Source organism: Filicampus tigris, chromosome 14 (genome assembly GCF_054856515.1).
Source record: "Filicampus tigris isolate MCC_2025a chromosome 14, RoL_Ftig_1.0, whole genome shotgun sequence".
Taxonomy (NCBI): Eukaryota; Metazoa; Chordata; class Actinopteri; order Syngnathiformes; family Syngnathidae; genus Filicampus; species Filicampus tigris.
This window is the reverse complement of record NC_141230.1, coordinates 6,073,204-6,095,000: the sequence shown is the minus strand read 5'-3', so window position 1 is coordinate 6,095,000 and position 21,797 is coordinate 6,073,204. Positions and strand designations below refer to the sequence as shown.

The 21,797-nt window shown below is 42.6% G+C and overlaps 1 protein-coding gene and 1 long non-coding RNA gene across 6 annotated transcripts in view; one reads left to right on the top strand and one right to left on the bottom strand.

Moving 5' to 3' along the window:
* The window catches only part of LOC147136120 (uncharacterized), a 17,835-nt gene extending 4,027 nt beyond the window's left edge, over positions 1-13,808 (top strand). The window contains exon 3 of the long non-coding RNA XR_015089540.1: positions 13,150-13,808. This is a non-coding gene — a long non-coding RNA (uncharacterized LOC147136120). The remainder of the gene's footprint in view (positions 1-13,149) is intronic.
* akap11 (A kinase (PRKA) anchor protein 11) overlaps positions 1-16,620 on the bottom strand; it is a 31,842-nt gene extending 15,222 nt beyond the window's left edge. For 4 of the 5 annotated variants that reach the window (XR_015089538.1, XR_015089537.1, XM_086051509.1 and 1 more), the window contains exons 1-8: positions 16,486-16,561; positions 12,532-12,636; positions 9,816-9,926; positions 9,611-9,664; positions 8,398-8,529; positions 8,005-8,263; positions 2,344-6,490; positions 519-647 (exon numbers count right to left, since the gene is read on the bottom strand). Coding sequence is in view for 3 of the 5 variants with exons in the window: in XM_086051509.1 (XP_085907635.1) it covers positions 519-647; positions 2,344-6,490; positions 8,005-8,263; positions 8,398-8,529; positions 9,611-9,664; positions 9,816-9,926; positions 12,532-12,594 (4,895 nt within the window). In the remaining 2 variants the exon portion in view is untranslated. Of the gene's footprint in view, positions 1-518; positions 648-2,343; positions 6,491-8,004; positions 8,264-8,397; positions 8,530-9,610; positions 9,665-9,815; positions 9,927-12,531; positions 12,637-16,485 lie in introns of all 5 variants that reach the window. The other variant, XM_086051511.1, reaches the window with a different exon arrangement.
* Between the last annotated feature and the right edge of the window lie 5,177 nt (positions 16,621-21,797).

Below are 21,797 nucleotides of genomic sequence, written 5' to 3'. Positions count from 1 at the left end.
CTCCGGTAAGGCTAAATTTTGAAGGCACTGTTTCCTATAATGATAAGCGAGTGAATGTTATGGCTGGTTGTTTACGTGATGCATCAGTTGCTCTGCAGTTGCTAAGGTCCTTTTATGCTTTGTACTTTATGATGTCATATAGGCCTGAAGTCTTACAGTTTAAAAGTTTGAGTTACTTTGTGACATGTTGTCAGTACGTCAAACCTTCTCCGAGTGAGGATGCAAACTCTCTTCCAGGCATGATCTCTGTTGTTACTTTGTATTTTTGTTGATGAAGACTCTTTACGCTTCAACGTCCGTGTAATATCTGCATATGCATCCAAATCCTGATCCTCATTTGACAGCGAAAACCTTTGACAGGCATTTTACAAATTGGCTGGGAGAATTGGTTGATCAAAGCAGTGAGGGTACATCCCCTTTGTTGAGCATTTTTGTCTGCTGCCAGACAAATATATGAAAGCCATACTATACCATGGAGTATCTGGTATGTAATACATCATTCAGGATGTATAGCCTACCTGTCACTGAGGTGAAGGAAGCTGCTGTTGTCATCCTCAAAGCTAAGGTTGGACCAGCTGCCCACACTGTCGTCACCGACACTCAACTGCTGGGACACAGTGGACTCTGTGGCTTCTTTGCCTGGAGAGCTACATGCAAATTATAGCAAATTAAGAAGGCATCAAAACATAAATATCAAGGTCACAATCTATATGCTTAGTAATGATGCATTTTTTAAAAATCTGGGTAGTGAAGAATAGTACGATACACCCCTTCATTAATTTGGATGACCATTGTGTGCTTGGACCAAGGGAACAATTTTTCATAAGTTCTGGAAAATGTATCATGGAAAAAGAGTTCTTGATAATAGCAAAGTGGCAAAAGACATGGAATGGACACTTCAAACGCTTCTAAAATCTTCCACAACAAATAAATTCCTGAAAAAACAATGATGACTAAAGACCTATTCTACTGCTCTTCTCATAAATAATGGTCAAAAATGGTTAAGTTATTACAATCAAAGCCCCTATTCCACTGAGCGGCGAACACAAGTGTTTTCGAAGTCAGCCAATGTTACATTCACATCAGAGTTCGTTCGTTTGCAAAACGTTCACCGCAAGTTTTATCAATTTTTGTTGTCGCAAGGAAATTTTGAATATGTTAAAAATTACCTTGATATGTGGCTTATTTTGCCATATGAAAAAATGCATTTCTTTCATTAGATAATAAAAATGTAATTTCTTTAGGTACATGTTAATATTTGTAAGGTCCCTCACAAATATTTGCACTACTTCCATGGCTCACTCCAAGAACTTCAGCAATGTCATCAGTAGTGATTCTGTGATTTTCTCTGAGCAGTTCCTCTACCCTAGCACTGTTTCCAGGATTAACCGCTGATGATCGCCTTCCACTTATTTGGCTGCCACACAGGTCACTTAAACTCGGATCTTCTTCACCTTAGATGCTGGATATCCGCTTTTTGATAGTGCTGTAGCCTATTGCAGTATCCTCATAAACCTTTAACAATCTTTTGAAAATGTTTATTTATGTGAAAGAATTCAATCACAGCTCTTTGCTTCTGACGGACATCTAATGATGATGTCATTTCCAAAATGGCTCGCAGGAAGTGCATACATTCAAACACAATGTTTAACAATTAATATTTAAAGGAGTATTTTAACTACATTGTTGAAACATAGTGGACGTATTTGAACTGGTCATCCCAACCATGCTTTGCATTTTGTCAGATGGTAATTTTGGGGACGTTGCTTTTGCTAGGGAGGTAGTACACTCAAAGGTTCATGAATCTTATAACTTAAAGGAGAAGTCAAACCAAACATACAGTATTTTTTTCAAGAATATGTTCTATGCAAGCCCACTAGTTGAAACAAGGCATTCTGATTAATATTGCGTTTGTTGAATAAGAGTTAATCCACTCGTTTTTAGCCATCTCTGGGTGTGGCTATTTTGTCACTTCTGTCGACTGAAAATGACATCACAACTACTCAGGGCTCAGCTAACGACCAATCACGGCTGACCTGTTTTCTGAAGCTGAGCCGTGATTGGTCGTTACCTGAGCCCTGAGTAGTTGTGATGTCATTTTCAGTCGACAGAAGTGACAAAGTGGCCGCCCCATGAGATGGCTAAAAACGGGTGGATTTTTCTGCTTAACTCATATTCCACAAACGCAATATTTATCGGAGTGCTGTTTTTCAACTAGAGGGCCTGCTGAGAACATTCTTGAAAAAACAAAAATGTTTGGGTTGATTTCCCCTTTAAAAAATACCTGTGTACTGATAGGCAGAACATGCAACAAGTTTCTGATGATGTCAGTCTTGTTGGTACCTGACACTGGCTGCTTGGCAGACGTTAAGTGCAGAGGTCATGATCTCAGCAGTGAGGCTCTCTGCGTAGCTGGTTCCATCATGGCCAATGCCACTGTCCGCATTAAGACTTGTGTTGCTCAAGTCGCGTTTTGCGTTCTCCATCGCCATAGACACCATCTGCTCTGCAAACGCCGACCTGTGTTCCAGGTCGATATGGATTTTAGGAATTTCCAGCCCATGGAGGAGCTCTGGCCTAGTTTCATACTCTTGGCCCCTTCTCCTCCTCTGCAATATAGACTGGTGGTGATTCCGACTAGGTTTGGAGCAGCAGGGACACTCCAGAGCCTGACAGTAACGGCAGGTCTTCTGTCCCTGGGAGGGACCTGGTACTGTTCCTTCAGACAGCCTTTGGGTGTGTGAGTGTCTGTCCTGGCCGAGAGTCTTTTGATGATCTTGGGATGAATGCCCTACCGAAGCCAGGCTCATCTTTAGAGTGTCATCAACGATTTTTCTTGCGTAATGCTCAAAGACCTGCATCATCCTTCTGTTGTGGCCACCATCAAACAAGCTACCCGTGCTGTGGTAATGTCGAGCCTTACTGTCCTTGGAAAGTAGAGGGCAGGAGAATGAGTTCCTAATGAGGTTCTCTGTCATATTTTCTAGTTTGGATTTCTTATAAAGACAAGAGTCTGTGAGAGACTTTGGGAGGCGTACAGACGATAGACGAAGTGTTCGTGTGACATCACAAGTGATATTGTACGCTAAGGATTCTGCAAAGTTAATCAGATCAACACAGTCCCTATGGCCTTGTTTTTCTCCGCAACAACATTGTACATCCTCACACGAGGGACAAGTCACTGACTCCACCATGTCCTTGGTTGGTGAGGCCTCACTACCCGATGCCTTCCATTCATCTGGTAATGACTTTGAGGGACGAAGGCGGGCACTGGAGGACCTCTGTTTAATCTTGCGACTAGCATGAGCCAAACCTTGTTTTATTGACCGGTACGCCAGACGACTAGCATACTGGTCGAGGACCAACTCTCGACTGTCTCCCTCCTTTTTTAGCACTCTAATGAGGTAGCCGGCGTATTCATCTGTTACACTCTCACAGCTGGGATAAGTCGAGGACAATCCTGAGCTGGAACTACATGAAATTGAGACAGGTGAGCGGAAAACTGAGGATAGGAGATTGTTGGACCACTGATCAGCCACCCTCTCCACCCTCCAGTCCCTGTTGTGATCTGTGCCAGTAAGAGAATGATGGTGATGGTGATGCAAACACTCCGAGCTAGAACAGTCTACACTTCTTTTTCGTGGAGAACCATGATACGAGCACTGCTGGACAGAGCTCACCATCCTCTTCACATCATTGATGACTTCCCCGGCCACCTCCCCTGCATACACCCACAAGGTGTTCAAAGTTTGCTCTGAGAAATGAGCCACACTGTCACGCCTTCTCTCACTCGTAATGGCAAATTCTCCAACTTCATCACCGACTCCGAGAGTGTCTATCTCTGTTGCCATTGAGACTATATGACAAGCCAACTGTTCGGCATAATGGAGCGCTTCTTTGCTGGACAGCCTGCGAGATGACAAATGTCTCACTTCCTGGGGGAGACTTTCTGACCCGACCAATTTGTTGGTGCCACTTAGACTGGGGTCTTCTGGCAATTCTTCCTCCTCTTCATCCTCATTACCGTCTACCTCTTCAGAAAGAGATCTCATCAGTTTTAACATGAACTCTGTCTTGTCTGCCTCTGGACTGTTTTGCGCTGGACCCGGGCCAGTCTCAGGGTGATAGTGCGGAGTTGGAGGAGGAGTGGCTGGGGAAAATTCTTTGGCCAACTTGCTTTTTAACTTCTTGGAAAACTGTTTTATTTGTTTCTCCTTGGATACTTCACATGGCTGCTGGGGGGTAGACGGAGGAGTGCCGGGTGTTCGACCAGATTTTTGACCCGAGTTTGGAGTTGCGTCATCCCTGGAGTGAGACGACATCTTTTGTCCACCCATCTCTGCATTTGGCACATGCAGAGTGTCCCTTTGGCTCAGGACTGCCTTTGCAAGGAAACCAGCACAGTCATCAAAACTTCTCTTCATTTTAGAAGAGCTTACAAGCTCACAAGCTTCAGTCACTATCATGTCCACCATGTTACCAGAGAAGTTTTGGAAGGGTGACTTTCCAAGGGAGCAGCCTTTTCCACAGGTGGGTGTTTGAGTTTCATGGCTGTGAATGTGAGTTTGGGTACATGTAGTGTTATCTGATGAAAATACTGTTAAACATTTTAGGCTGGACTGTGAGCCATCTGTTAAGCTGGAAACATGCTGGTCTTCAGGATCCTTTAGACAGGAGATAGCTTGGCCTGCTTGGGGCACAGGGATACAACTGGCCATGCCTGACACAGTGAATAGAGCTTCCTTCACTGTGCAGGGGGCACTCTCTTGTGAGGTCCCTGGAATTTCTATTGAGGTTGCATTGGAAAGTTGCCGGTTAGCAAATGTGCTGCTGGTATGAGCACTCATATTCTCTGCACTTACATAACAGATATTGTCCGGAGAAACACTCATGGCTGCTTGGCTAGTAAAGGCAATTTCAGCCTGAGAGAGTTCGATGAACGCCTCCTGGATAACAGACTCGGACAAGTCTGAAGCATAGGAAGTAACTACCTCCTCCTCCTCCTCTTCTTCTTCTTCGTGCCCCTGGCCAAAAGAACAATCACTGGGGGTTAGAGGTGTCGACGGGTGGGAGAATTGACACACCTCCATAATACCTTCGAATACCAGCTCCTCAGCTAAATCTGCTGCAAACTGTGTCACTGTGCTATGAAAAATTTGCTTTTTCACAGTCAAGAACTCTTTTAGCGCACCAGATACTGCCTCCCCGACCAGGAAGTTTGCTAACCCATTTACTGCTCGCTCCTTCAACACATAGGCCTGCCGCATGCCAATCTCCTGGAAGGCCATCTGAAATACTGAGGAGGTGAGTCTAGCAGCTAGATGACACAATGTGGTAGTACAGGTAGACACCCCTTTTTGGATGTCCCGCAAAGCACTGCCCAGGCTCATTTCTACAAGATCACTAGCAAACCTCTGGATGCCATCTTTCAAAGACTGGGATGTCTTCTGTAGCTTAGCCACTGTTACAGTCTCCTGGATTTCTGACAGCTTCATCGTGTAGCCTGAGGGGTTGGTGAATTCCTTGTGGCAAACACAACTGAGATTCTTGTTGTCATTAATATCTATAGCGGATTGGTACCCACAGACAGATCCAAGAATTTCTTTGGAGAGACTGCTGGCAAAGTCCGAGTAGGTCTTATACAAGCAGCAAAGATCTTGAGGTTTCCATAATTCAGCACTGCCGCTTCCGTCCTCACTTCTCTTCCAGAAATATTCTAGCATCCCACTCGAATCTACCAGGGGGCTAAAGGCAGAGGAGCTAACAGGACTGAAGAGTGGACCACCGTTGTCCTCAGAGGCACTCTGTACTGGCCGTGGGGAGTCAGGCATCTCGGAGTGAGGTCCGTAGGGGGAGCCTGGTTTAAGAGGAGTGGGTTTTTTCAGATTAGCTGGGAGAATTGGTTGATCAAAGCAGTGAGGATACATCCCCTTTGTTGAGCAGCCTTTGGAAACATATTTGGATGGTGAGCCACCATTGCTGGATTCCGTGGTTTTAGTCTGTGTGGTTGGAGCACTATCATTATCTATTGGAAGCGTGAGAGTGCCGCTCTCTGAACTGTAGTCTTCTAGGTCATCAAACTGGTCAAAGCTGTCAAAGAATTCGCTCACTTCAGAGTCAGAGTCTTCCACCCTTTCTCTGGGACCTCCTGGCACCTGAGGGATGTCCAGCTTGGCCAGCATGCTCTTCTGGTAGCCCACCTCATCCAGGAAAATTATTGGACTCGGGCTGGAGCAGTCAGATTCTTCAGATTCACTGATTTGAACTGTTGGTGAGGACAGGTGAGCTCCTGGACTGCAGTAAGTCCACTGGGTTTCCATGCCTGAACACTTCTGCACTGTGACAGAAACCTCCGGGACCGGCTTGTGTTTAGCTTCATATTTCTTTGAAGACAAACTTATTCTAATGTGGGAATCTGATAGTTCCTTTCGTCTCTTGTGGGAAGGCACTGTTTGTGACGCAACATCATGTCTTTTGAAAGGGCGATAAGCTTCAGGTGTCCATCGCGATCAGAAGAGAAAGAAGACAAAGGAAAAAGAGGTAAGATAAATAATACAACAATTAAAAAATGTTGCCACTATTTTGCCAATGTTTACAGACTATTTTCATTTAAATTAATGACTATTGTATTTCCTCAAATAGTGGCAGTGCCATCTTGAACACAACACAAACTACTGCTTATAGAGCAGATGACATCTGTAAAGCTGAAGTTAATGGTGGTGGTGCTATTTTATGCAGCGCAGGGCATACCAGAGTACAGTAAATCCCTGCCATATATGGGGGATAGGCATCGATCCCTGCCGCAAAGAGTGTATTTGACCAGTATTTGACGCTCACCAGCCAAAAGGTTTATAATGATTCTACTGAGTCTACTAATTTTAGTAGATGGCAGTAAAGCAGAACTTTTGTCACAATAAAGCTACTCAACTCACTTCTCCATAGTTTCTTGGCACCAAGATGCCACAAGATGGCGGCAAATTAACACTTTCTTTTAAAGATGATAACAAGAGGACAGGCAAAGAAAATTAGAGAACCACCGTAATTTCTGGACTACAAAACCCACCTGGTTAAAAGTCTTAACTAAATTTAGCCAAAGAAAGAAAGATGTAAATATATTATTCGCATCTGAACATTATACAATGGGATGTTTGCAAAGAAAGGTCACATTGACCCATGATTGCGGATGCAAGGCAGTTTCCAATTGCACACGTCACATGTGCAGCAGACATCATCATCCGAAAGGGGAGATCTTGCAGTTTACCTGTATAAACACACTTTGCGTGTGGCAATGTCATGCAAGGACCGCAGCGAGTCAATTTCTGCGTCCACAATGTCAAGCACTTTGTGTGATTCAAACGCCCTGATTTTAATGGGAATGAGGAAAGCTGCTACTATTGGCTGGGAGTCGGCTGCATTCCATCCCACAATGGCGCACAATGACGCAAACATCCTCTCACACCTGTGTGAGTCAAGGAACAAAACATCTACCCATGCGGCCAGTTGGACTGCGCTTTGCGCTAGATTTGCGATGGGAACGAAAATAGGGCACCCAGAGTGAAAGATGTGCACAAAGAGGTCTGTTTACTTGAGCTAGGGTGGTGGTCATTTACACATTTTTGTCTGCAGCAGCACTCAAACCTTGCCATTTAACTCAAAAGCCTAACTTATTATAGCGTGAACTACTGCTGTCCATACTTGATGTCTTAATTTATTACAATCAACCCATCCATCTAATCCTTTCTATACCGCCAGTGAACCGGAGTCTCTCCCAACTGACTTTGGGCGAGGGGGGCTATACAATGTACTGGATGTCACCTTATCGCAGGGCACATATAGACAAACAGCCACTCACACTCATATGTACGCCTAAGGACATTTGAATCTTCAGTTAACCTAACAACCAATACTCTAGGCCACTAGATGAGGAAATTCTCCAGTCAGCTGCTAGGATCACATGCATCTCTATATGAAGGTTACTAAACTCCCCTAAGCATTAAGCCTTACAGGGATTCTCTCCTGTTTCATCCTCCTCAAGATTCTCCAGCGCAGTGACAAAGTCGTCTTCGATGGATGAGACGGACTGGTTGGTGTCATCTTCCTCTAACTGCCTCGCCCCGCCCCTGTGGAGGCTTTGCAGTTCCAGAGCGTAGCGGAGGCCGGCGATGTAGCATCCAAGAAGGCCTGTCAACAATGTGACGCCGGCCGGAGGTTGCCCAATGACACCAGGGTTGTGGCGCAGCACACACACGGCCTTTACCCAGCACTGCATGTTGAGGATTCAGGGGAAAAAAAACAAGTTGTTCCCAAGTTGCAAAAAGGACGGAACTGGACTTCTCTATTCTGCATGCAGTGATAAGTGGTGGAGTATGTTTACAGGAGCATTTTTTTTCAACTTACTTGAGGCCCAGTGTCTTTGTGCTCAGTCAGTCTGGAGGAGTCTTTGAGAAGCTGAACTTCATTATTTCTTAGGCTGTAAATGTGGAATGTTCTGAGCATCTCACACAGCCCAGCCGGAAGGGTTGCCAGAGCCTAAAAGAAGGATTCAATACATAGTTACACAATAGAGTCATGTGCAAACGATCCCCATGCATCACACCAAGACTCAACCAGTAGCTGCTTTTAATACAGACATGTGAAATTGCTGCATCCACAACAGAACATCCAGCATTTACTCTCCTTGGCATTTTACACAGAACCCAGTAAAGGCAGAATGCAGTGGCCCCTCCACTTTCTTTTGGGAGTTGGCAAATGCCTTTGGTGCATTACAGCCACCTTCTTTAGCATGCAACATCCCTTATACATCCAGATTTACTATGTACATCACCAAAAGGCACAATAACAGTCCAGGATTCTACCCTTGGGCACAATCTGACATAGGGTTCTAGTTAAGGTAAGCTATTTCAAAAGCTTTTCTGTAGTTATTGCATGTCCAATCACAATTTATTGCATCCAAGTCTTAGTTCAAGTCAATTGATTTTATCGAAATCGAATCCCGATTCAATACTTCTCCAATGCAATTCAATGAAGAAGAAAAAACACAAGACCACATCCAAATTATCTCAATGAACTTTTTTTTTTTTCAATAAAGCTATCCCAAGATTATACCTTTTTATATGGATGTAAATCAGCAGCGGTTCAAATCAAGTAAATAACTAAAATATGTTATTCTTGACTTTAGAAATCAAGCAATTTAAAAATCCAATTTTTTTCATCTGATACCGATCATCTGAAAATCATGGAATCTGCCCCAATTTCTGATCATGGCGATCAAATTGGGACAACCGTAGTAGTTACAAGTGGAAGTTCCGATTCCAACCGGAACTCGTTTGCTCCCATCAACACAATTGGGGAAATGGAATTTTAGGTGTGAGTCAGAGCTCTACTGTTCTTGGTCTCGGTTTTTGTAAATTAAATTTCAGCAAAAAAACATCATTCATATTCATGTTTTTTTTCTTCTTCATAATTTTGGACTGGTGTGAAAATTACGGTAAAAGACAGACGTGCCAGTGTCTGATGTAAATTATGAATTGGGCCTACTTCTGAAAAAAAGACGGCTTCTACAGGCAGTGTGAAGGCGGCAATTATCAATTGTAATAAAATATAAACTTACCTGATCAACAGCATCGTCGCCTTCACTCTGACTCGGTAGGCAAACAAAATTAATCTGAAAAAGCATAGAAAATGGTTAATATTATCTTAGATTTTGGAGCATGTAAGTGTGTTGTGCATATCTATGTCTGCATGTGAACAGAGTAAGTATTTACTATATCACTGTATGTACAGCATGCATGTTTGCATGCTTGCTTGAGACAGACCTCTGTCACTCTTGAACTGTCTCTGGATGGGAGGTCCAGGTTGATACTGCAAAGATCCTTTCTGCTCCGCAAGAGGCTCTTGACAAACTGTGCTCCATTGTCACGCACAGTCTGCACACACAAGTGGATGGTCATGGCTTAGTAGTAAATTGAGGAAAAAAATGTGAGTACGGTATTAGGTAATAAGTCCAGATATAGTGTGCTGATAGGGTTTACAGTATTTGATCCACTTGAACCAGCTCAAATTCAAAGGTTTTTAAGCAGTGCCTGACCAAGCCATGGTACAGTAGATCACCAAATTTTATTAAATAGACTTAAAAATCTAGTGGGCATCTCTGGTACTGTTTTTGACTGGTTTTATTCCTATCTCACAGACCGATATTTCTTTGTAAGTATGGATACTTGTTCCTCTAAAACTCATGAAATTAAATGTGGGGTTCCTCAAGGTTCGATTTTAGGCCCCTTACTTTTTAATCTTTATATGCTTCCCCTCGGGGATGTCATCAGGGGACACGGCATCAGCTTTCACAGCTATGCTGATGACACGCAGCTGTATATTGCCGTGTCTCCTGATGACACAGGACCCATTGATACCCTTTTAAATTGCATTTTAGATATCAAGTCATGGATGGCAGATAATTTCCTACAGCTCAATGAGGACAAGACTGAGGTTTTAGTTATCGGTCCCGAAGGTCAGAGAGAGAAGCTTTTACCAAAACTACACATTTTTAATCCCCCACACTGTGTGAAGAACCTTGGCGTCATTTTTGACTCTGAGCTCAGTTTTATTCCTCATATTAAAAATGTAACCAAGATTGGTTTTTATCACCTTAAGAATATCGCCAGAGTCCGCCCGTTTCTCTCTCAGGCTAACACGGAAGTGCTGATGCATGCCTTTATTTCCTGTCGTTTAGATTACTGTAATGCCCTGCTCTCTGGCCTCCCGAAAAAGAGCATTTCACCACTGCAACTACTGCAGAATTCAGCCGCTCGGGTGCTGACGAGAACCAGAGGGCGGGAGCACATTACGCCAGTTTTGAAATTGCTGCATTGGCTCCCTGTGTGTTTCAGGATCGATTTTAAAGTACTTTTATTAGTTTATAAATGTGTTAATGGTCTTGGGCCATCTTATTTATCTGATTTGCTTTTATCATACCAGCCCTCGCGGATCCTGAGGTCCTCTGGCGCCGGCCTTTTATTTATTCCAAGGGTGAGGACCAAAATGCATGGCGAGGCTGCATTCAGCCATTTTGGTCCTCACCTTTGGAATAGCCTGCCAGAGGATGTCAGGTCTGCAGAGACTGTTGATATTTTTAAGAGGAAGCTCAAGACACACCTTTTTAGTTTGGCTTTCAACAACTTTTAAATAATTTATCTTTTCTTTTGATTGAAGACAATTCTATGTTTTGCTTTGAATGTTTTAAAGCACTTTGAGTTGCATTTTTATGTATGAAAAGTGCTATATAAATAAAATGTGATTGATTGATGTGATTGATAGCAATGACTTTTGATCCAAGTGAGTATGCAGTGTTTAAGAATTACAAGAAAAAAAGCGCTTGTGTTTTGTTTCTACAAGCAGTGTGATATCGGTACGGTATCGGCATTGGCTGATACTGCACATCCCGGTATGGAATCGTAGGCCAAAAAATGGTGACGGAAAAACACTACTTGGTAGTGTATTCAATTGAATATAGGTTGTATGTTGGACCATACATCTACGAGCCAGATGTTCAGGATGAGGAAAGTGTTGCGCTCAAACGACCGGACATGGAGTGGAGATGAGGCTTGATAGCACAAATTATGACATTACAGTTGATCAGCAATTTTGCATAAAATGCTGAATATCAACTGAGTTCAATCCACTCGATCAGATCAGTGTGAACTCTTAATATAAATTAATATATGTGCATGAATGTGCCACCTTTTATGGGATCAGGGTGGGGAAAAAAAGCAACTGGGCAGACGAGCATTAAGTTTATTCAAGTTAGTACCTGCTGAATGGCTTTGACACCATGACATTTGGATATCATGTCACGATATAGATTAAAAACGTCACTCACCATTACCACCGCGCCGCCCGGTATAATACAATATCTATCTATATATACAGTAAAGGGTCACATTTTGCTACACAAGCAGGGTTGGGAAGGTTACTTTTAAAATGTATACTGATACAGTTTTAGAAATCCAAGTGCCACAATATTAAAGTACTGTGATTGATTAATATGAGTTACTTTTGGATTACTCCAATTCCAAATATGCTAATGAGGACAAAGTAAAAATAAATATTGCTACAATGTAGTGGACTCAAGTTATTTGCATGGAGTAGGGATCGCAAATAGCGAAAATCTGTGTGTAGTTGACGCCCACACATATATATTTTATACTGGGGCCTTCTGCTGTCCTGCATGTTTTCCATCCCTCCCTGCTGCAACACAGACGTGTTGTGAAATGTATTGTATTGTATCTCTGGAATAAGGATTTGTTTGCTTTTGACTCAGTTATCATGAGTTGGTTTGTCTAAAAGAATAAACATGCATTTTAGCTGAGGCGTAGCTTATTATTAGTACGGGGGATGCACTTATTCGAGCAGACTGCAGAGGTGACCATTTGAGAGCATTTAGTACATTTATGTCACAAACTATATCTTAAGCCTGCTGGTTTTCATAAACTGATTTACCCCCCAAAAAGTGCAGCATAAATTCTGGTCCCTGACCTCTTTTCTGACAGTGGCCCGGGACTTCATTGGGGCTCCTCGAACTCGCGCACAAGCGTCCATGGCGACCAAAGGAGGACCGCTCACCTGCAAACAGAAAATGTCCTTCAGAGGAGGAAAACATATTTATCATATCATCATCTGTGACATTAATCAATTCTAACATTACATATATTTTTTTGAAATATTATTACTTTTTCCTCATCATGTTCTATGGATGTTTAATACAATTATGATTTTTCTCCTCATAGTACTCTGGCATCTTATTAATATTAGACCCTGTTAAGTGAGTTCAGAGATTTGTTTCTAAATACATTCTACATGATTGAAGATAATTGCTGAAAACATGTGCAAAGACTGAGAACTTTGTAGTACTCGACTACAACACTCAACATTTCAGTTAACCTGATATTTTGGGGAAGGCTATAGCGGCACCCGGTGACGCAGCTAAGGCTCCGGCATGAGTCAGCCTTTCCCCACTGTATAAGAACTGAACGCCATTGTTCCATCAGTGGCGATTCGGTGCAATTGTGAGTGGTGAGTGTGGTCAAAACAAAAATGTATGACTCGAAAATATCAAAATATTAATTAATTTTAATCTTTTTTTTTTTTTTGCAGAACCCGCTGGAGCCAATGTTCCGTGTTTTCGAAGGATTTTTGTTGCAGCGGACGCTTCCGACAACACTCTTCCAGCAACAGATTATCAATCCAGGAATTATACTCATTGTTTTTATTTTGTAAATAGTCCAAATTAAAGTTGTATTTAATTACTGCAAAGTGAAGCTGGGGTCATGGGAACATGTCAATGTAATGATGGTTAAAGTTGGATAAAAGTTTTTTTTACTCATTAGCTAATGTAATATCCCCTTCCATCGCTAGAATGCACTCTGTGGCATTTGTAGATTACACCCTATATTGTATTCATTTGGCAAATGAATAAGAACACCATGAGTGTGAATGGTTATTTGAAAAGGTTCCAACTCACACGCTTGTGTGAGTGGCTATTTACTGAGATCGTCGCCACATAGCATAATTGCTTGTTGGAAAACAAGAAAAGACTAAATTTTAGAACCACATTCTTATTTTTTTATTGATATTGTAACAAAATCTTAAACGAGATGGGTGAACAAGCAAGTGAACGGAAAAAGACTCAATAAAAAATTCCAATGTGTGTTCTAAAAATTGTGGTTTTTCTTGTTTTCCAAAAACATTGAAAATTGACAATTATGCTATGTGGCCATTGAAATGCTTCTGTGGTTCTTACAAACTTGTGCAGCTCACATTGAACAGGCTAAAGAGCCTCATCACAGTTAATTTGAACACTATCTAAACGAGAAGGAAAGCATGATCTAAACTAAATCATTGTGCACGGTTACATTTGTCTCGTGCGTGTTCAAGCTTCTCTTGCAAACTTAGTGTCAGGTTCACACCAAGTGAGACATTCATAAACAATGCACACAATGAGGAGAGAAGACATTCTACAACAATATCGTCTTTTTACTTGCAAGGAGAGGTAGGTCTAAACGCGATGTATTATCGCATGCTAAAATGTTAACTGCTCAAGTCAAGTTGCACAAATGCTGTTAAAAGCCTTTTTGTATTTAATGCTTTATATTTTTGATACAAGAAATGCAAACTTTAAGTTTATGTTTGAAATTGCCCCTGTGAATTTTTTTTCTAGACAATAAAATACAGTTGTGGGTTTAACAGATAAAATCAGTTGATTATATATAAAAAAAGACACCTACTGGTTGCTCGTTACAAACTGAGTTGTATCATGTAAAAGTATCCTTTAAAGCAATACACGATTATTCTATCAAATTTTCAGTAGGATACTGGAATACTGAAATGTTCGATAGCTGCAGTGCTAAATTCAACCGCCCTGTTATATTGTTGTAGTTTTGTTGTTTAATAAAACCCTTGCTTCAGGTGCCTGAACCGGGGGAGAAACTGCTCTTTAAAATGAGAAATTTGGTCTTGAAATTAAGTCAATGATTATCAAAATTGCTCTTCAATGAAAGAAACTATTTAGAGCCTTGCTGTTACGAAAAAGGTTATGTTAATTTGCAGAGATGGGCATTCCATCCCAGGCATGAAACAGTCTGTACGTTCCTCCCGGAGGGACACCCATTTTGGGGACAGAGGACGGGAATTATTTTATTTATTTATTTTTTCAAAGGGCGGACTAAGCAAGGAGGGAAGTAGGTTTTCCTCCGTCCCTGTAATCGTCCCTAACTGGGTCAAGTACCGACTGATGTGTTGTGTTGGATTATTTTAAAAAGAATGACCACTGTTTTCTTCTGCGATACTACAGAGCTGCCTTTATTAACTGTATGCAACAACGCTGTGGAGTCCTATTTCTAATTTTTCATGTGTATTCCCTGCAGTAACATTATACTCACACAGGCATAGTTTGCCCCCTAGTGGTTCAACACGTGACATCATGGATTACACCACAAGACACCCATTTAATTGACGACTGACAGAAACACACCCAGCCTCGCTTGCGTGAGTAATACAGGATAAAGTATGTATGGGGCATAGGAAACAGGTGGATAGCAATTTTGTTTCGTTAACTGTTAACATTTAGTACATACCTTATCTTATTTGCATGTGAAGTATGTCCTTGTCTGGGACATCACTAGAGCGTTAAAATTTCTCCAAACCGTCAATCATGTTCATGTTAGCGCCGTCGTATACTTAAAGCTACGACCCGGAAGTGGAAGTCTTTCGTTCTATTCGTTCGTTCTCTGCCGTTAGCCTCTCTCCCACGACAACATGGCGCTTCAAAAGGTTGAGGACGGACGGGGACAAAGGACAATTATTTTATAAATAAGGACGGAGGGACGACAGAAGGATGCCCAGGTCATGGACGGAGGATGGACCAGCAAAATAGGGTAAAGTGCCCATCTCTATTCATTTGTTAACACGCCAGTGCGCTGATACTCAGTAAACCATACACAAGTATATACAATAAATAAGTTATTTGTATAAACATAATGCTCTGACCGGATTGGTGATCTTTTTTTTTTTTTTTTTTAACTCACTGATTGGACCCAAAAATCAGCGTCATTTAAAGCAAAGGTGGGCAATTCCAGTCTTCGAAGGCCGGTGTCCTGCGTGTTTTCCATATCGCCCTGCTGCAACACACTTGATACAAATTATCATATAATCAGCAAGGTCTGCAGAAGCTGGATAACGATCCTGCTCATTTGAATCAGGTGTGTTGCAGCTGGGTGACATAAAACATGCAGGATACCGGCCCTCGAGGACCGGAATTGCCCAGCCCTGATGTAACGTGTAATAAAATATGTTATTATATGGTGTTTGTGTTAATATATTGCTTTCACTTGTTATATTGTTGCTATGTTGTTGTTGTTGTATGGAAAGTGCTTTGTTACAACTGTAGCTGTTGTGATATGCGCTATATAAATTTTGTCCAATGCGCTGTATAAATTGTATTGTATTGTATTGTATGACGTAGATTTTCTCAAATTGTGGGTCCCCCACGATTAATGGGTTTCACAATATACGCACGTACACACGCACACAAACATAAATACAAGCAAGCATACTCATAGCGAGTAAGAAATAAAATATGTAAAAGAAGAATAGGTACACCCTGTGGCCTCACATTGACTGTGGATGCCGTTGTTTCACTAACAATTGAACAATAAACTCGAGCACGGGTGTTGCTGAATACTTGTCACTCGTCAGATATACATGTTACAAATCAACCATATTAAAAAATAAATAATAATAAGGGGGCTATCTTGCGAGTTGACAGGCTGTCAATCAAGTGAGCTAGCAGGGATAATAATAGGCCGCAGTGAGCGAACGCCCCGACGAGCAACTTTTAGAAGACTCGGGTAAACGCCGACGTGCCCCAAAGACGTAAACGACAATGACATGTGTGGAAAAACATTGCCATAGTCATGTGAACGCGTAATTTACCTCTGATGCTCGGTGATGTTGACGACTCACAGCAGCACCGACGTTAACCACTCCTGCGCCATTCGCGAACACAAAACGAGTTCGGTATTTTTGAATACTTCCCCTTGAAGGTGAACACGACCGAAACGGTGGGTTCATTCGCCTCCGTACTTCACCCTTATAAGACCGGTGAAATCATTTCATCATCACAAAGAGACGCGAAGTCAAACCGCAATAAACATTTTAAATGTGATATCGACGTTTTTAACATGATGCACGGAAAGTCATGGAATTTACTTTTCACCGATTTTATTGAACGTAACCGAACTCCCCATTCCTTGTGCAGTACTGTCTGAAAACGAGAGTTGTCTGAGACATCGCCAATCGAAGGCCGACAAATGGAGCAACCAACTAAAACTGCACAGTATAAATATGTAACATAATGATAGTTTAATCATTTTACATATTTTACGCGTATGTTTTTATTATTTGTATTCATTTATATCATTCAATATTTAGTTAATTTGTTTCATAAAACAATTGGTTCATTGATTTAAATGACATAAATCTACAAATATACTTATACATTTGAAAATGTTCCATTTATTAAATCATTTATTGATTAATTATAGTGAAATCGTTGAATTTTTTTTCAAATCATTATGAAAATAAATCAGTGAAATATGTTACATACACATTATTATTATTATTATTATTATTATTATTATTATTATTATTATTATTATTACTATTATTATTATTATTTCCTCATCAATGAATGATCTGGCCCATCTGTCTTTTAATAAAAAAAATCTAATGTGAACCTTGAGCACTAAGATCTGCCTACCCTTGCTGTAATTGTAGATATAGGTGTGGATGTGAGTGTGAATGGTTATTTGAAAAGGTTCCAACCAATGTACCTATATACAATGAATAATAAAAATATTGTCTATATATGTGCCTTGCAGTTGATTGAAGGCGTACCCTGACCCTCACCCAAAATCAGCTGGAAAAGGCTCCAGCTCATCAGCGGCCATAATGTGAAGAAGCTGTGGTTCAGAAAATTGAGTTTTGAAATGTTGATTTCCAATCCCTTTTGTTAAAAGGTCTAAAAGGAGTGTCAGGGTCACATTGAAAACACTAAAATAATAGTACAAGACAAAGTGTAATTATACTATAAAGCTGTAATTTTACGAGGACGAAGTTGCAAGTTTGTAGGCACAATTAAGTGTATTATATTGCTAAGATAAGGACTGTGTTTTATGTTTGTTGACTTAAAGACAATGTTTAATATTACGCTTTTTACATTGCAACTATTTTTGTAACGTCTGTTTTCCGTTAATATTACATGCTTATCCCATAACATTACCACCTTTTCCTTGTAATTATCATTTGTTTGTGATCGTATAACTTTTTTCCCTGTAATTTTACAGCTTATTTTCTATGAGTATTCCAATTTTATTCTTGTAACATTACGACATTTTTCTGTTCCTGTAATTTTACAACATATTTATTTTCTCATTTTTTCTCATTTCTCACTTTATTCTTGCAATGTTAATTTTTGTCATGTCAAGTTGTAGATACATTATTTTTTTCAATAATTCTTGTAGTGTTATATTATTAACTTATTTTCATATTGAATAGTCTTTCTAGCATGACTTTTTTCTTGTAATACTATTACATCTTTTTCATAATATCAACCCTTTTTCCCTTGCAACATTTTTCATACCATTACCACTTTTTTTTCATATCAATATAATTAGAATTTTTGTAACTTATTTCTCCTGGAGATGGGGCTCATTGGCGAGCACCTGGTGGCTGGGCCTCAACCCATGGGGCCTGACCGGGCTCAGACTGAAAAGGCAACGTGGGTCCCCCTTTCTACGGGCTCACCACTTGTGGGGGAGCAGGGCAAAGGGGTAGAGGGACCTGTGAGCTGGGCGATGGCAGAAGGCAGAGACCTTGTTGGTCCGATCCGGTGGAACCACAGGAACTAGCTCTTGGGACATGGAATGTCACCTCTCTGGCAAGGAAGGAGCCTGAGCTAATGTGCGAGGCTGAGACTAGATATAGTCGGGCTCACCTACACACACAGCTTGGGCTTTGGTACCAGTCCTCTCGAGAGGGGTTGGACACTCTTCCACTCTGGAGTGGCCCAAGGTGAGAGGCGCAGAGCAGGTGTGGGCATACTTATTGTCCCCCGGTTTGGCGCCGGGTTCATCCTGGTAGACGAGTGGGTAGCCTCCCTCTGCTTTACGGTGGGGGGACGGTTCCTGACTGTTGTTTGTGCCAATGCACCAAACAGCAGTTCAGAGTATCCACCCTTTTTGGAGTCCTTGGAGGGTGTGCTGCAGAGCGTGCCCCCTTTGGACTCCATCGTTCTGCCAGGGGACTTCAATTCTCACGTGGGCAACGATCAGTGAGACCTGGAATCGCGTGAATGGGAGGAACGGCCCCCCCGATCTGAACCTGAGTGGTGTTCTGTTACTGGACTTCTGTGCTCATCACGGATTGTCCATAACTAACACCATGTTCAAACATAAGGGTGTCCATATGTGCGCTTGGCACCAGGACACCCGAAGCTGTAGTTCGATGATCGACTTTGTAGTCGTATCATCGGATTCGCGTCTGCATGTTTTGGACACTCGGGTAAAGAGAGAGACAGAGCTGTCAACTGATCACCACCTGGTGGTATGTTGGCTCCGATGGTGGGGAAAGATGCCAGTCAGATCCGGCAGACCCAAACGTTTTGTCAGGGTTTGCTGGGAACGTCTGGCAGAATCCCCTGTCATAAGGAGTTTCAATTCCCACCTCTGGCAGAACTTTGCCCACGTCCCAGGTGAGGCAGGGCACATTGGGGCAGAGGGACCATGTTTCTTGCCTCCATCGATCGAACAGGCGATCGATGCTGTGGCCGTAAGGTCGTTGGTGCCTGTCGTGGCGGCAATCCTCAAACCCGCTAGTGGACACCGGTGGTAAGGGATGCTGTCAAGCTGAAGAAAGAGTCCTATTGGGCCTTTTTGGCCTGTGGGGCTCCGGAGACAGCTGACAGATACCGGCTGGCTAAGCGGAATGCAGCTTCGGCGGTCGCTGAGGCAAAAACTCAGGCATCGGAGGAGTTTGGCAAGGCCATGGAAAATGACCGCACTGCTTCGAGGAAATTCTGGTCCACCATCTGGCGCCTCAGGAGAGGAAAGCATTGCACCATTAACACTGTGTATAGTGGAGATGGGGTGCTACTGAACTTGAGTCAGGACGTTGTGGGTTGGTGGGGAGAATACTTCAGAGACGTCTTCAATTCCACTGACACACCTTCCATTGAGGAAGCAGAGCCTGGAGACTCTGAGGTGGGCCCTCCTATCTCTGGAGTTGAAGTAACCGGCAAAGCACCGGGAGTGGATGAGATCTGTCTGGAGTTCCTAAAGGCTCTGGATGATATGGGGCTGTCATGGTTGACACGCCTTTACGACATTGCATGGACATAGGGGACAATGCCCCTGGATTGACAGACCGGCGTGGTGCTTCCCCTTTTTAAGAAAGGGCACTGGAGGGTGTGTTCCAACTACAGAGATCACACTCCTCAGCCTCACTGGTAAAGTCTATTCAGGGGTGCTGTAGAGGAGGGTAGAATCTTTGATTCAGGAGGAGCAATGTGGTTTTCGTCCCAGTTGTGGAACAGCGTACCAGCTCTACACCCTAGGCAGGGTCCTTGAGGGTGTATGGGAGTTTGCCCAACCCGTCTACATGTGTGTTTTGGACTTGGCGATGGCGTTCGACTGTGTCCCTCTGGAGTTCTGTTGGGGGGTGCTTCGGGAGTACGGAGTATTGAGCCCCCTAATACGGGCTGTTCGGTCTCTGTACCACTGATGTCAAAGTTTGGTCCGCATTGCCGGCAGAAAGTTGGATTCCTTTCCAGTGAGGGTTGGACTCCGCTAAGATATCCTTTGTCACCAATTCTGTTCATAACTTTTATGGAGAGAATTTCTAGGCGCAGCCAAGGGGTTGAGGGAGCACGGTTTGGTGGCCTCAGTATCGTGTCTCTTCTTTTGGCAGATGATGTGGTACTGTTGGCTTCTTCAAGCCAAGATTTCCAACTCTCATTGGAGCGGCCAAGTGTGAAGCGGTTGGAATGAAAATTGGCATCTCCAAATCTGAGACTATGGTCCTCAGTCGGAAAAGGTGGAGTGTCCTCTCCAGGTCGGGGATGAGATTCTGCCCCAAGTGGAGGAGTTCAATATGGAAGGCAGGATGGAACGGGAGATCGACAGGCGGATTGGTGCAGTGTCTGATGTGATGCGGACTCTGGATCAGTCTGTCATGGTGAAGAAGGAGCTGAGCCGAAAGGCAAAGCTCTCGATTTACTGATTGATCTACGTTCCTACCCTCACCTATGGTCATGAGCTGTGGGTTCGTGGCCCACAGAACAAGATCCCGGATACAAGCGGCCGAAATGGGTTTCCTCCTCAGGGTGTCCGGGATCTCCCTTAGAGATAGGGTGAGAAGGTCGGTCATTCGAGTGGGAATGAGTGTCGAGCTGCTTCTGCTCCACGTTGAGAGGAGCCAGATGAGATGGCTCGGGCATTTGATTGGGATGGACACCTCCCTGGTGAGGTGTTTTGGGCATGTCCCACTGGCAGAAGGCCCCGGGGATGACTCAGAACACGTTGGAGAGACTGTGTTTCCCGGCTGGCCTGGGAATGCCTTGGGATCCCTCCAGAAGAGCTGGAAGTTGTGGCTGGGGAGAGCGTAGTATGGGCTTCCCCACTGAAGCTGCTGTCCCCATGACCCGACCTCATATAAGCGGTAGATAATGGATGGATGGATGGTAACATATTTCTCACAATATAACATTATGACTTGAAGTGTTGACCCATTACTCTTTGACAATTATGTGCAGCTGATCATTTTTTATAATTAGGAGAATTATTTTCAGTGGCCTCTTGCATTTATGGGTGCAACATGAACATGGTTTGCCTCGTTTGCAGTTTTGAATGAACGTTAAAAAGTTAAGTAAAAACAATAGTTTAGTTAAGAGCATATATTTAAGTAATAAAAGGGTTCAAGCAATATAAGAGATCAAAAGATGTAAATGCTTATTAATTCACTGTATTTGTCCCACTTAGTGATGACTTCCTCATGTGGTTTCTGGCCCTAGTTGGTGATCACTCTTTTTTTATGATACCACATTTCAAACCTAAACCGCTGTTGAATTTGTTTCGAAATGCAAACAAATCTCCTGTGCATCATTGGTCTTTTGTTACTTAATCCTTCAGTGCATGCATGAATTGAACATAAAGTGCATTAGAAGAAAATAAGTCAAACAAATGCATTGA